Source organism: Sinocyclocheilus anshuiensis, unplaced genomic scaffold, assembly GCF_001515605.1.
Source record: "Sinocyclocheilus anshuiensis isolate Anshui unplaced genomic scaffold, SAMN03320099.WGS_v1.1 scaffold836, whole genome shotgun sequence".
NCBI lineage: Eukaryota > Metazoa > Chordata > Actinopteri > Cypriniformes > Cyprinidae > Sinocyclocheilus > Sinocyclocheilus anshuiensis.
Window position 1 is genome coordinate 785,017 of NW_015551122.1, and position 15,043 is coordinate 800,059.

Genomic DNA, 15,043 nt, shown 5'->3' on the forward strand with positions numbered 1-15,043 from the left:
TACTGTATATATATATATATATATATTTTTTTTTTTTCTTCTTACACCTCTTAAAATTGCACATATACATCACTGTGAATCTATACTAAGCAATTTTGGCCAAACAGGAAATGACAGCTAGCTCTTTCAGCACCATAGCAGATTAGTTCAGTCATATCTTTAGCCTGGAGCTGTGAATGATTTCATCTTCATCATGCATTCAGAGCCAGCAGTGAAATCTCTCTAACCCCGTCACAGAGCGGATGCTAAGCAATCCCGCTCAAATGGTGCTCTGAAGGTGGCACAGCCGTCACGGCTCGCATCACATACTGGCCGTGGCATTTCAATTAGCCACCGCGAGGAGCACAGGAGCAGAGAGGAGATTAGAAACAACTAAATTCAATTACAGCTAAGCCTCCATGGGTAATGCTTCAAACTTCATCTTGTTAAGATCTAGTTAAGAGTACAGAGGAAAGGACGCTTACTTACCACTGGATTCCTGCACTCGGATTTCTGTGTTGGACTAACTGCATCCATCCAATAGTGGGACATCAGAACATTACACAGCGAGAGATTCCAGTGACTAAGCATAGACAACATCAAACCAACAAACAAACACATGAGCTGCGTTTGAATCGTCTTCCCCAGAGGAAAATGCAATTGCTTTCACAGCTCACGAGATATAATGGAGCTCTCAGATGGTTTAAGTTGTAACTGTCTCTCAGATGTTTCTCCTGAGGAGAAATGAAAAATGAGACAATTAACCGTATCTATCTATCTATCTATCTATCTATCTGTCTATCTATCTATCTATCTATCTATCTATCCATCCATCCATCCATCCATAAAATGAATGTTGATAGCATAGTTCACATTATTTGGTCTTGGAAGTATATCATAAGAAATGTTTTCACATTTAAATTATCTGGTACCTTGGAAAATCTGAGGACAGCTTGAGACATTGTTGAGATTTTGAAACTCTAAGGAGACACCTGTGAGATAGACCTCATAGATTGTTCCCCATTTCATCGTGTTACCTCAGTAGAAAGCTGCTCATGCTTGTAGGACCTGAGTGTCAGAGCAGTGTTGAGTTAAATATATGAATGTGGGGAAGACATGATCAAAAACAACAGAGTGATGCCAACCTCTGAGTGAATGTTTGGAGAGAAAGCTGGCGATCCGCTGACAGAGTGCCTCAAATAGAGACGTTTCAGTCCTCACAGCCTGCAAATCACCCAGCAGGCATCTGTAGGACCGTACGCTCACCAGTGCTGCATTGCTCAGGGTTTTCACAGCGTATTAAAATGAAGCAGGCTCAGAGCGATGATTAGCTCTTAGCAGTGCAATCAGAAACGACCTACACCGCCCACATTTCACCAGGCAAAAATGTATAATCACAATTCAGAAATTTATGCTCCAACCAGTATTACTTCTGCTGCAATCCCACCCAGCTGTAGCTTATTTACCTAAAGAAGCAAATGCAATTTATGGGGGTCCACACAGGGGTCACAGAGATATCAATAAAACACAACAGCCGTGCCAACGATATCAGTGCAGTCTGTTCCGCTCAAGCAGATGTAGGGTTTTTCTGGTCCACTAATGTCCTAGATGGCGACTGGCAAGGGTAGAGGGCCCGTCTGCTGTAAATTACCATTGGCAGGGACAGGGCTTTTTTTTTTGGCAATGACTCACTACAGGATGCATATGCAAATACAGCAGGCAAGTCATAGAATCATTCCAATTCAGTCTCAAAGTCAATTAACTTTGCCACTCTAATTAACTGTCAAAAACAGCTAAAAGAGAAAGCCATTATGTTTATTGATAAGTGGCATGGGCTGCTCAGCTTGAGACTCTGTTTATAGGTGCAGACAGCTTTGTCAGGCCTGTCAGAGCTCTGCACTTCTTCCACAGTGAGTCCATTTGGGGTTTTGATGCCTGCGGAAAACTTTTGTGCTGACTTTGAAGAACTCGTCTAATTATTTGGAGAATGTTTAGCCAGATTTCATCTCTTAATTTCCATACAAATGTGGATCCAGATGGGCATGGGATCTTTTGAGGAATCTTCAATGAATTCCATTGTAGCTATTCAGATTCTGTCTGGCAGACAATGAGAGAGATAGAGTGCTTCTATTAATCATGTTGTTCAGAATAAATCATGTATAGTGTTGTTATCTGGCCTTCAGTATGAATGGTACAATAACATTTGATGTGACTTTCATTTCACTGTCAAACTAGTAAGGACAGTCCTATTTAGCAAACACAAAAACCCGTAACATTTCACATGTACAATAAATGACAAAATTTTAAAAAGGCCCCAATGTGCTGTGTTAATATGAAGGCATTTTCTGTGTTGATTTGTATTGTGTTTTAGGGAAATGTCCATAAAATTACTAGTACCTTTTTTTTTTTCATTTTTCTTCAGATTTTTTTTTATTCTTACAGTGTGCATAGGGTTATGATTAACCATCACTAACTGCAAAAAAAATACATTTTCATAACAGTAATGTACATTAGGGTTTTGGTGGTTGTCAGTGTATTATAAAGGTACAAAACATTAGTACTGTATTATATGAACAGGATCTCAGTTTATATAGATATTATACTGCAAAGTTAAGTTAAATATTTAAAACCTAAAATGTTGCTACTGTATTTTTCTACAGTAAAGTTCTGGCAACCACTGCTGCCCTTGTTTACCATAAATTAATTTTACCACAGATTTATTTGTTTGTTTGTTATTTTAATTTTAGTTTCATTTATTTATTTATTTATTTTCAGTGTAGTGGAACATTATTTTATTTCATTCTAAAGCTTCGGATCAGACCTGTACAGTGATCAAGGACCAAGGAACCAAGGAAGTCTAAGCATTGATTTCACGGGCATATGACTGGTTTCTGACAGATTTTTTTTTTTTTTTTGCAAGCAACATTTAAATCTGAAATATTTAGGAATATTTATGGACATTAAAAATAATGTACTTGTGAACCAAAAGACCTTTATAAGTTGACTCGGGGACCGTATACTCAACAGTGCTGCAATGCTCAGGGTTTTTACAGTGTATTAAAATGAACGGGGATGAAATCAATGATTAGCATTTAGCAGTTTATTTATTAGTTGATTCAGGTGTGTTTGATTAGAGTTGGAGCTAAGCTCTGCAGGACGATGCATCTGTTCACCTACATTTCTTTAATGTCTAGCTTAAACGGTGTGTTTCCAAACATTGTTCAGTTAATGCTTTGCAAAAACCAGTGGGATGCATTTGTGTGTGTGTGTGTGTGTGTGTGTGTGTGTTTTTTTTTAAATAAATGTTTCTTCTGAGCTAAGCATTGCAGGACATTTAATCCATATTTGGCCAAATCCTTGAAATAAAATAATTTCTGTTCACTTATATTTTTGTAATGTCTAGCTTAAACAGTGTGCTTCCAAACATTGTTCGGTTAATGCTGTGCAAAAACCAGTGGGTTGCATTTCTTTTTTTTTTTTAATAAAACCTTTGTAGTTCAAACCTATGAATGGCACTTGTAGTGACGCATGAACAAAGACATTATCAATCAATCAAAAAAAAATAAAAAATAAGCTTTGCGGATCCTTAGCGGTTTCCCAAGGGTCCTTTGTTGTTTCTTTGAGGATTTGATGGTATTCCAGAACTGATCTTTGGAGGTCTCTTCAGGGGAATAACAGTAGAATTTCTTTCCCTTGTAATCGGACTGTCTCTTGAAATCCTCCTGTAACTCTTTACAGTCTAGTGAGCTTTAACAACTCTTCAGGAGTCCTCTGAAATCTCACTTGATCTGCCCATATTGCACTTGAATGGAAATACTTTGTACACAGCAGGTGACCAGGACAGGTGTTTTGCAGGTCAGGTCGAACCCCACGCCTACATTGAAAATATAATTTTAAATGTCCTTCTCTGAGCTTTATCTTTACTAACCTTTATTGTTTATTTTAAATGAATAAATAGTAAAGCAGACTTCTTTATATAAATTAGTGCTCAAAGGTTTGGGGACAGTAAGATTCATATAGGGTGTTTTTTTTTTTTATTCATAAAGAACATATTAAACTGATCAAAATTGACAGTAAAGTCATTTAAGATGTTTTGCACTCATATAAAGTTTTCTATTCCAAATAAAAGCTATTCTTCGTCTCAGTTTATCAATGAATCCCAAGGAAAAGAAAACACTTCCACCACACTTTATTAAGCAACACAACCATTTTCAACCAAAAATAATAATAATCAGAAATGTTTTTTGAGCAGCAAATCCATCATATCAGAATGATTTATAAAGGCTCATGTGACACTGAAGACTGGAGTAATGATGCTGATTCAGCAAATTCAGCTTTGCAGAAATAAATAAAATACATACTTTTACATGATTGTTACACCATCTGACATTTTTGGTCACTAATCATTTTTGTTTATTTTTTATTGTTTCTAAAACATATGAAATCATCATGAATCACTTCTGTGTATCTGGCACATGCATTTTTTCTTTTTTTTTTACTAGATGTTTCAAGATTTTGTCAAGATGTTTTTTTTTTTCCACAAAAATCCTCATCATGTCACTGAGCCATGACACTGAGACACATGTTCTCTACTGAATCCCTTCAACTCTGGTTAACCTCTGTCCTGATTTATCCAGCTGTGCAGATTCGGTCAAAGCCCTGACACCCCTGATAACGCACACTGTATGTGTAAAAGCTGTTGATAGCATCCGTCTTTCATGCAGAATCTACACAGATTAACATATACATGTTTATTCTGTAGCTCAAGATGCTTCACCGCTCATCCAACTGGCTTCAGCAGTTGTGATCGGATGATGTGATCTCTTCATACTCAGTGGCATCATCTGAAATAGTCATCTAGGAAAACTCTCATGAAGATATTAAATGACAGCTCATTAATGGTGGAATCCCGGGTAACTGAGAGATTAATGATATAATAATATTTGTAGGTAGCTGAGAAACAGCTGCAGACCGCTTCTCCTGTTCAAGTTGGCAGCTCCACTTCCACATCGATGGCCTCCTTAACTCTTCTCTCTGAGACCCTCTATGCTCTCTGTCTCAGATCTTCATTTGACTGCCCTTGAGCGTGTGGTCCTTGTCCTTTAGCTGCAGATACACTGCTGTGTTTTGTCCGCAGATGTGTTGTGACATGCACTCACACTGTGGTGGTTTGGTTTGCTGATGTACAGCTTTGGACGTTCCTCATCACAGAACTGCATGAGTGATGGTACTCTGTTTGTCCTTTACTGCATATATGATGAACGTCCTCTGTTCAGTCTGTTTGAAGTGGATGTTGTTTGTTGAAGGTACCTGTATAGTTTTTCAAATGCTCCAGTCATCTAGAGAATGACAATATTGTTTTGTTAATTTTGCTTTTCACCGTTTTGGTCTCTATGTTGAACCGTTTAGTGGTCTATGGATCTACTAGAGCAGGGGGTCAAATTGGACACTAATAATAATAATAAAGATTAAAAATATATATTTTTAGCTATGTCAAAGTTAACATGTTAGCTTAAGATATTGCATAGCATGAAAATGTTTAAAATATTTGTTGATATGATTATTACTGTTTTATTTTGATGTCTAAAAACTACAGAAATCATGAAAGTAATCACAATTATTTTTTCTATTGACACCATAGTTTTTAACAGTATGAAATAATAATAATTACACACACACACACACACACACACATATATATATATATATATATATATATATATACATATTATTACTTTGTCTAATCATCTTATTTAGTTGTCTAATGTCTGGAAATTCTGAAATCACGGCAATAATCACAACTATTTAACAGTAACACTAATTAACAGTAATTATATAACAATAAGAAATAATAATATTAAAAAATGTAACAGATTATTAATATAATTACTGTTTCATTTTGCTGTCTAAGACTGGATATTAATCACAATTATTTGATCACATTGACTGCCATAGTTTTTAACAGTAAATAATATCAATAAATAAATAACAGTAAATAATATAAATACATTAAAGTAATTTACTAATTTATTTTGTCATCTAAATACTAGAACATTCTACTATGACCAGGATAACAGAATCTTCACAGACATTCTCATGGCTTTTAGAGTGAGTGAAAAAATCAGGATGACACAGCCGTAAGACCATTTTAGTTTCTATTAAAGCCTCTTCCACAGGCATACATCATGTTGACTGTAAATGAATTAAACTGAACTGAGTTCTCCCTACCGTAGCGTACAGGTAAAAAATAAAAATGCCGAGAACCCATTTCTCAAGTTCATTCTCCCATCAGAGCGCTGGAGAGTGCATGTAAATGTTGTGCATCACAAACCATAATTCTTCATTTTTAAGTCAATATCAAGGCACAGAAAAAGCAGCGCTTCCCGGAGATTGCTCTGAGCAAACACACATACAGCGCCTCATATATAATGAACTGGACACATTCTGCAGATGAGGAAGTCAGACGTGCTGAGCATCACATCTATTCATTCAGAGCCATCCAGTGATGGCTGACACGTCCTGGCTCTTCTGTTGTAGACGGGTCATATAGAGCTTTTTTTTTTCTTCTGCCATTTGTGTAGCGTTTTTCTGAAAAGTCATTTAATGGGGTGGGGAGCGGTGCGATGGCAGCTGCATGCTGGGAGAGCAGACACAGGGCTTTTCACGCCACCCGGGCCGGGCAGAGCAACTGAGCCGTGCAAAGCCTGAATAGAGGAAGTGCAAAGAGAAGTTCGAGCAATCTGCAGTATAGAGGAGTTGCCAAAAAAATGTTGACTTTGTTGCGTTCGTGCCTGTGTTCCCCACCTGCGATAAGGCTTTCGAGTGGAGGCGGCACGTGATCTCAGCTCTGAATGAATGCATTTGCATAATCCGCAGTGAATTACTCTGGCTATCACCTTTAAAAATCAGCATTTTTTTTTTTTAATGCATGTTGATATCTGGAAAAAACACTGTCAGAATGTTCTGCTACAAAGTACAGTTGGTCCTTTCAACAACAGTGACAAAAAATATTTCGAAAGTTAATTACAGCACACAAATGCATTTAAAAACATAAACGTATAATGACATGTTAAGGTACATTTGGTTAATATTTTTGCTGCTCATGAATATTTTCTATGTTTTCTGGTTAGTATACAGGAACTGGAGTTAATCCTTTTAGCAAACCACATACAAACCAATTTCGACCTGTCAGTCTATCAACCCACTGTTCTTTAGGGAGGAAATGTGAATTTGGTTTATTAAAAAATCCAGGGGAGCTATTGCACATGATCTTTGATATCTGAATGATGTTTTTAAATTGTAATAATTTTACATATTAATAACACCAACAACATTTAATACAACTATTTTATTTATTTATTATGGATACATTTTAAAATATGTTTAGTAAGCAAATTTCTAATCAGTATTTTCCTCTATAGACTATAAGAAGTGTTTTTATAATGCATTTGTTACCTTAATGAACTATTTCTACCTAACTTAACTCGAAAAAATGGTTTTGTTTGTATAAATTGACACATTGTTTAATTCAGCATTTTATTTATCTATCTACTTTTTTATTTGTTTATTTATTTATTGACATTTTTAAACCAAATAATTTAGATGTTACTATTTTTAGGTTTTCAGTCATAGCTGTTACTATATGTGCATTTTAACATTGCTGGAATGCTGTATCGACCAATCAGTATCCGGGACGATGCTATCTGTTTTATATTCAACTCAAGTTGCATTGCAGATGTTTTGTACTTTGCACAGTTGTTTTTAAACTGCTGTAGGACAACCTAGAGATCTAATCCAAAATGACAAAGTCACATGAATTCTCTTTGTGTATATACAGAACACTTCATTTGTGTAAAATTGAAAATGCACGCTGAATATATTTTATGTGACAGCATGTCAACACCTGTGAAGCTCTGGAGTGTGAGCTAACGTAAAAATTATTGTTTTCCTGCCAGGATTTTCCATTCTTCAAGCCATTATGGAGGCTGCAGTGGCAAACAACTGGCAAGTTACAGCGCGGTCGGTGGGCAGCATCACAGACCCCCAGGAGTTCCGGCGCATCATTGAGGAAATGGACAGGAGACAGGAGAAGCGCTTCCTCATCGACTGTGAAGTGGACAGAATCAATGTCATCTTGGAGCAGGTAAAGTCTGCATCTCCCCCCTGCCCGTTTCTTCACTTTTCTGGCTGGTTTGACGTCTCTTCCCTACCCATAAAGCCCTGCACTGAAAACTCGTTTATTTAGCAAGAATCCAGTCCCTGATTTATTAATATTCCTGAAGTCCATCAGTCTACCATGTCGTCTCCACATGGATGACCTGACAGAGCTGTAGTTGGGTTCTCTGAGCGTACAATTAAACTGAATGGGTGAGCAGATATTTGAGCACGACAGTTCTCTTCTCTTCTCTTTGGTCTCTAATAGATCCGGGTGGCTCTTTGATGTCTGTCTGTGAAGGGTAATCAGCCCGTGAATTAGAATGTCCTCATTAGCACTAATTTAAATGTATTAGCTTCAGTAGCACAATACCTCCTCATTGAATTTTTTGTTTCGATTGCTTTTATGAATGTGTTCTGCATCTAAATTTAATCTATAATATATATTTAGCATTAATTTACCATGGCATAATTCATTTTTTTCTACTCTGCCAAAATGCACAAATAATGTTGTCATTGCTCTATTTTTTTGTTTCCAACTCAATACTTTTTTTCTGCAGCCTAGAACTTTTTTCTGCAGCTTAGGTTCCTGAAATGATTTTTCTTATTCATTTTCTCCATAGTGATTTCAGAAAATCTTTCAATAGAGTTCTAAGCCTCAAACCACAACAGCCAGCTTTGAGATGAATCACAACATTACAGCATGATTCGAGGCAAAAAAGGTTCAAGACTGAACACGTGTTTTATAGATATAGACCTGTATCATTTATTTTAGTGTAAAATAGCATCTAAGTTTATTGCAAAAGTGTCTTTAAATGTAATTAAATATGAGAAGATATTTTGAAAAATGTGGGTAACCAAACTGTTGCTAGTCCCTATTGACTTCCATAGTATGGGAGAAAACTAAAACTAAAACAAAAAAAAAAAACTGTGGAAGTCCAACAAATGTTTGGTTTCCAACATTCTTCAAAATATCTTCTTTTGTGTTCAGCGGAAGAAAGAAGCTCATTTAGGTTTGGAACAATATGAGGGTGAGTAAATGATGACAGAATTTACATTTTTTTAGATGGACTCTCCCTTTTTCCAAGGTAACTTTGATTGGAGTTTTCTCTTCAGCATTGTGGGTAGTGTTGTTCTTCACGTGGAATTGTTTCATTTTTTTAACTTGGACCTTACTCATAAAAGATGGGCAGATCAGATGTATATATCTTTATGTATATCCTTCATAAAAACATTCAGTAACACTTTATTTTAAGGACCAATTCTCACTATTAACTAGTTGCTTATTAGCATGCATATTACTAGCACACTGGCTGTTTATTGGAGCTTTTAAGTACATGTTAAAGGGGTCATATGATGCGATTTCAATGTTTCCTTTCTTTTTGGAGTGTTACAAGCTCTTGGTGCATAAAGAAGATCTGTAAAGTTGCAAAGACTAAAGTCTCAAATCCAAAGAGATATTCTTTATAAAAGTTAAGACTTGTCCACGCCTACCTAAAACGGCTCGTTCTAACACGCACCCCCACATGTCTATGTCACTGTGTGGGAAGATTTGCATAACGCTGCCCCAATTGTTCACGCAAAGAAAGAAGGCGTAACTTTTATTCTCGCTGTTGTATTGTTGTTGCCACCGCCATGTTGTGAAGACGCTGTGTGTTTCGTTGTGAAAGTGAAACTACTTTGTTTCCAAAAGAGGACAATATCCGCTTTGTCATGCCTGGAGTTGATCCGTGCTGGTCGCTGAGGGAATACATCAACTTCATGCTGTCAATCGCCGGATCGGCTTTCACATGGACATGGAACAGTTGTCGTCACATGTGGTTGCCGCAAGCCTCCTTCGTCGAATCCGCCGGGCGCCACTCACTCAAGCCGCTGTGTGTTTCATTGTGAAAGCGAAAGTACTTTGTTTGGCCTTCCAAAAGAGGACATAATGTTTCTAGCCACTGATGATTCAAACGCGAGTTTGAGCAGTGTAGAGTAGCGCTTGATGTTAGTCATTTCTCCGATCACAAATGGTTTTATGTTTCCGCGATGCTATATGCAACGCAAAGCGTAAAAACACAGTATAAGTCATTGTAATCAGTAATTATGTCCCCACTGGATGCAACAAATGCCTCGTTTGTAATGGATTTTATTGGTTTTGTCTCGTCGCGCCAGGACACATGGAAACACAATATTTCCATTACACGCTTGAGGTATTCAGCCAATCACAACACACTGGATAGCTGGCCAATCAGACTTTTTAGCAACATCATATGACCCCTTTAATGCATTATTCTGCATGACCATATTTTAGATCCCTTAACCCTACCCCTTACCTAAACTTAACAAATACCTTATTAACTATTAATAAGCAGCAAATTAGGAGTTTACTGAGACAAAAGATGTAGTTAATAGTTAGTTAATTGGTTCCCAAACTAAAGTGTGACCAAATTTTCTAACATAACATGAACATGAAACCTTGAGCTTGTGTTCACCACCGACCTTATTTCAGGCATTTAATCAAAAACCCATGGAAAAACCTACTGACCTCAGGATGATGGAACAGTACGTGCTAAACATGTTTTTAATCCCTTTTCCGACCTCAGCATGTATTGGCTAAACTGGATCTAATTGAACTAATCTCCCCAGCCCTGCTGACACTGATAGCCGAGATATGTTTCTGGACCGCGGTCCTTCAGAGACCTGCAGCGAGAGCTGATTCCAGACAGGAGAACCGCGCTATAGACTTCTGCTCACCGTAATCCATCTGCATTTTGTGATCTCGAGCTGTTCGGCACAGACTGTGAATGGGAGCTGGCCTCCAGAGGGTTTCAACAGCTGAGTTAAGCTTCGTGAAGAGCAATGGTGACAGCTTTTACTACCCTGCTATACTGAGTATGTCAACCCATCGTAATAATTTATAAGCAGTGCCCTTGCAGTGGGAGCGCGGAGGGGCTTGTGCCTTTTCAAGAGGAAAACTAGCTTGTGATCTGGGGTTTACACTCAAGATGTGTCATTTTACTCTGTGAGAGCATGATGGCCTGTCATAAGCAGAGTGACATTTCATGAGTCATTCTACTGTATGTGTGAATATGGTAAATAGTGCTGCAAAATGGTACAAAATGCCAATATCTGCTTTGTGAAGAATTTGATGCAATTGCCATGAGGATTTATGTGTCTCTGTAATGATTGAATATGAACATGCACGTTGTTTGATTAGTCTCAGAGCATCTTTGTTGGAGCATTGGCTCCACCTGGGCTTTCTGTGCTGATGTTCGAGTAAAGACATCAACCTGTCCGTCTTAATCTAGGGAATATGGTGGGATGAAGAAATGATATCTGGTACTAACTTTAAGATACAATATGCAGATCTAACTAAAAAGCCAGGATGTGTCGGGAGTGTGGGAGGAAAAATATTAAAATGCGTTGAGAGCCAATGCTTCACTGAAGCCTTGCTAGATCTGCCACCATGAAGCATAAATAATAGGTCTCTTCAGATCCCTGGCAAAACCGATATGCAAATAGAAGGCCAAACAGGAAATAAGTGTTCAAACTCAAAATATAAATTAAAAATCCATAAAGTACATCTAAATATATACTGAATATGTAATCTATATAATGTATTTGATAAAATACAAATATATTTATAAATAAATAGAACAGACAATTGATGAATTTCTAGTTTGAGTTTGAAATTACATACCTGTGCATTATCTGTTGGCAAGGTTGTTGGTGGATGTTTCAAGGGTCACAAATAAATGCTAACACTTCTGTTAATTGATAAATGGGGAACCGTTATCAGCAATAATCTCAAAATTGTCCAAAAAAATCAATGAAACGGTTTAGCAAATATGCTGTATTAGTCTGTAACTAATTTACTAGCTGCTTATTAGCATGCATGTTACTAGCATATTGGCTGTTTATTAGTATGTATAAAGCACATATTCTGCATGACCATATTCTACATCCTTAATCCTACCCAATACCTAACCTTAACAACTACCTATCTAAGCAGTAATTAGGAGTTTATTGAGGCAAAAGTCATAGTTAATAGTTAATTAATAGCAAGAACTGGATCTTAAAATAAAGTGTGACCAGTATTTTGTACAATGCAGTTTTGGTCTGACTTGTAATAAATCACATATTAATAATAATAACAATAATAATAAAGAAATAAATAAATAACATCATTATCATACATGACTCATTCGAAACTGGTTTATTGCCAACCTTGTTTCACAAAGAAATCAGGGATAAATGTTGCATGAAGGTCAGTGGCTAATAACACACTTAAAGGGATAGTTCACTCAAAAATGAAAAACTCTTTCATAATTTTCTCAACCTCATGTCATGACAGAATTCATTTTTGAGTGAACCATCCATTTAGCCCTGCAAACAGAAGCAGGCTGAAAAAGTAAGACTCAAAATAAAACAAAGCTCGAGTCATCTGAGCTAAATCCTAAAGACTGGGGCCTTAAAATATCTTAAAAGCTCACAGGCTCTGGAGAGCGTTTAACTTTAACAGTGTGTCACTTTAACAATCTAATGGGATTAGGGGGTTAGAGTTGTACTGCAGGAGGCAAACAGAGTGAAACGGAATGAAACAGGATTCAGGAACAGGCAATAGTCAAACAGTGTAAAGGAGGGTAATCCAAAATCTTAATTCAAAATACACTCGTGTTTCTACTTTTGATAGTTGAATGTGCTCAGGTTGCAGCTGCTGAATTTAGAACACAGAACATCATGTACGTTGTGCTTAGACATGACTGAAACAAAGGATAACTGTACACAATACACATTATGAATGGAAGGATCCTGTATTACGTCGGCAGTTGCCGCAAAAGTGAAAACACACATGGAATATATCTATCTATCTATCTATCTATCTATCTATCTATCTGTCTGTCTGTCTGTCTGTCTATCTATTATCTCTCTCTCTCTCTCTAATATATATATATATATTATTTTTTATTTTTTTCCTAGACAGAAATATTATTAGACTTTTGCCTACCCAGGTTCATTAATATTTGTGCTTGTGGCGACGTTTCTGCAAAACCCCAAAAATGTACACAAATGTAAAAAAAATGCACAACATTTTATTATGGCCTCAAAACAATTTTAACAAGCTGCGAGAATTGAAAACTGATACTCCTGAACATTAGCATCGCATGTACAGCTTTATATGTGTTACGTATCCGGTCCATGAACTTCCGTCTGCTAGCCATCAGAGGTCACCCTTTCCATTTTCATTGACTCTCGCACTACACACTGTTGCATATCACCCCGGACTACATATCCCATCATTCATTGCACTGATTGCACACAGCACTGATTGCACACAGCTGTTTCACATCACTCACTCACTATTTAACACTCAATCTCACTCCTTTCTAGCTGCCGAGTATTGTTTAGCGCTTATCGTTTTGATAGCTACTCTACGGAGCTTGTTTTGTTTACCCTGCCTTAGCTTAGTCTGCCTCGTCTGTTTTCTTGGTTTCTGATCTTTGCCTGTTTTCCTGGATTTATCCCTCTAGTCTCGCCCTTGTTATTCTGTTCGCCGATCGTTGACCTACGCTAGCCCTAGGATTATTCTTGTGTCTTGCCCGCCATATCCCTGTTTGCCACTGTTCGACCCTGCCTGTGTTTCTGACCTCCTCTGCTTTTAATAAAGCTTGCACATGGATCCGCACGTCTCACGTCTTGTCAGCCCCGTAACAGAATGTCTGGGTTTTCTGATGCAGTAGGTTTGCTCGGTAGCTCACGCGATAACGGCATTGTGAGGTGAAGCGCTCCGGTATGAATCCTATGAAATAATGGTTCGACAAAACTGTTCAAACCTGCGTAAGTTAAAATAGCATGGTTGCATCAGCAAATGCGTTTTTGTATCGCTTTTGCTTTCGTTAACATTATCAGGTAGGTTTAAGGTTGGGCCTGGTGTAGGGGTTTGTTATTTTCCAACACGATAGAGCATTAAACTTTTAGTGACACTCCCTGGACATTTGAATTCTGATCCACAGCAATACGTGCCGCAATGTAATAAAAACATGGCCATGTATTGAACGGACATTGTAGCGCCACTCACTGGACATTTATCTTTGAAAATGCCACAAAATAAGGTACATTATATCAGTGTTGCAGAAATGTCGCCACAAGAACGTATATTTTCAATGAGCCAGGGTTGACTTTTGCTCAGGTCTCCTGGGTAAATTTTCTCAAATTTCCTATCATGTCACCGTTTCTGTAAGTTTGGACTCTGTGTTTCAGCACCCTTTGCCTTTGGTCCGGTCTCATCAACTCTACCCTGTGTTTGTGGATTACCTGTTGTCAGGGAATCACTGCAGTCACAGGCCATGTCCACACATACACGGGTATTTTTATAAACGTAGTTTTTCCTTCTTCCGTTTTAAAAAAAATCTCAATCCACATGAAAATGCAAACGCATGCTATGGTAAATCGCGATGGCGCTAACGCTGATGGCTGCCTCCGTGGCGTGCTCCGCAGTTGTTTTTATGTTTTTGTTAGTTTGTCCTGTCTTTAGTTATATCCCTGCAATCAGTTTCACCAGAGACGAATTGCTGGACATTCGGAAGTACACACCACCCGATATTTCACTGGTTTTCGATTATTCTGATGTTTTGCTGGACATTGTAGTCGGGGGAGCTGCGGCGCTGATCAAACGCTTCAGGACGCGCAGACGGGGGAAGCGAGGTGGCGCCCTCGTGAAGCTCAGGCAGCGCGGATTCAGAACGCCGTTGCCTAGCATCCATCTGGCGAACCTCCGCTCTCTACCCAAAAAAATGGACGAGCTCCTTCTGCTCTCCCGGACAAATAAGGATTTTTCAAACTCTGCTGCTCTGTGTTTCACGGAAACCTGGCTGAAAGATGTCATTCCGGACAGCGCGTTGAGTCTCCCGGGCTTTCAGCTGTT

General features: G+C 37.9%; 1 protein-coding gene across 4 annotated transcripts in view; it reads left to right on the top strand.

The window, feature by feature from the left end:
- LOC107663111 (glutamate receptor 3) overlaps positions 1-15,043 on the top strand; it is a 150,663-nt gene that overhangs the window by 61,806 nt on the left and 73,814 nt on the right. For all 4 annotated transcript variants that reach the window (XM_016453269.1, XM_016453267.1, XM_016453268.1 and 1 more), the window contains exon 4: positions 7,935-8,122. In XM_016453269.1, coding sequence (XP_016308755.1) covers positions 7,935-8,122 — 188 coding nt within the window. The remainder of the gene's footprint in view (positions 1-7,934; positions 8,123-15,043) is intronic.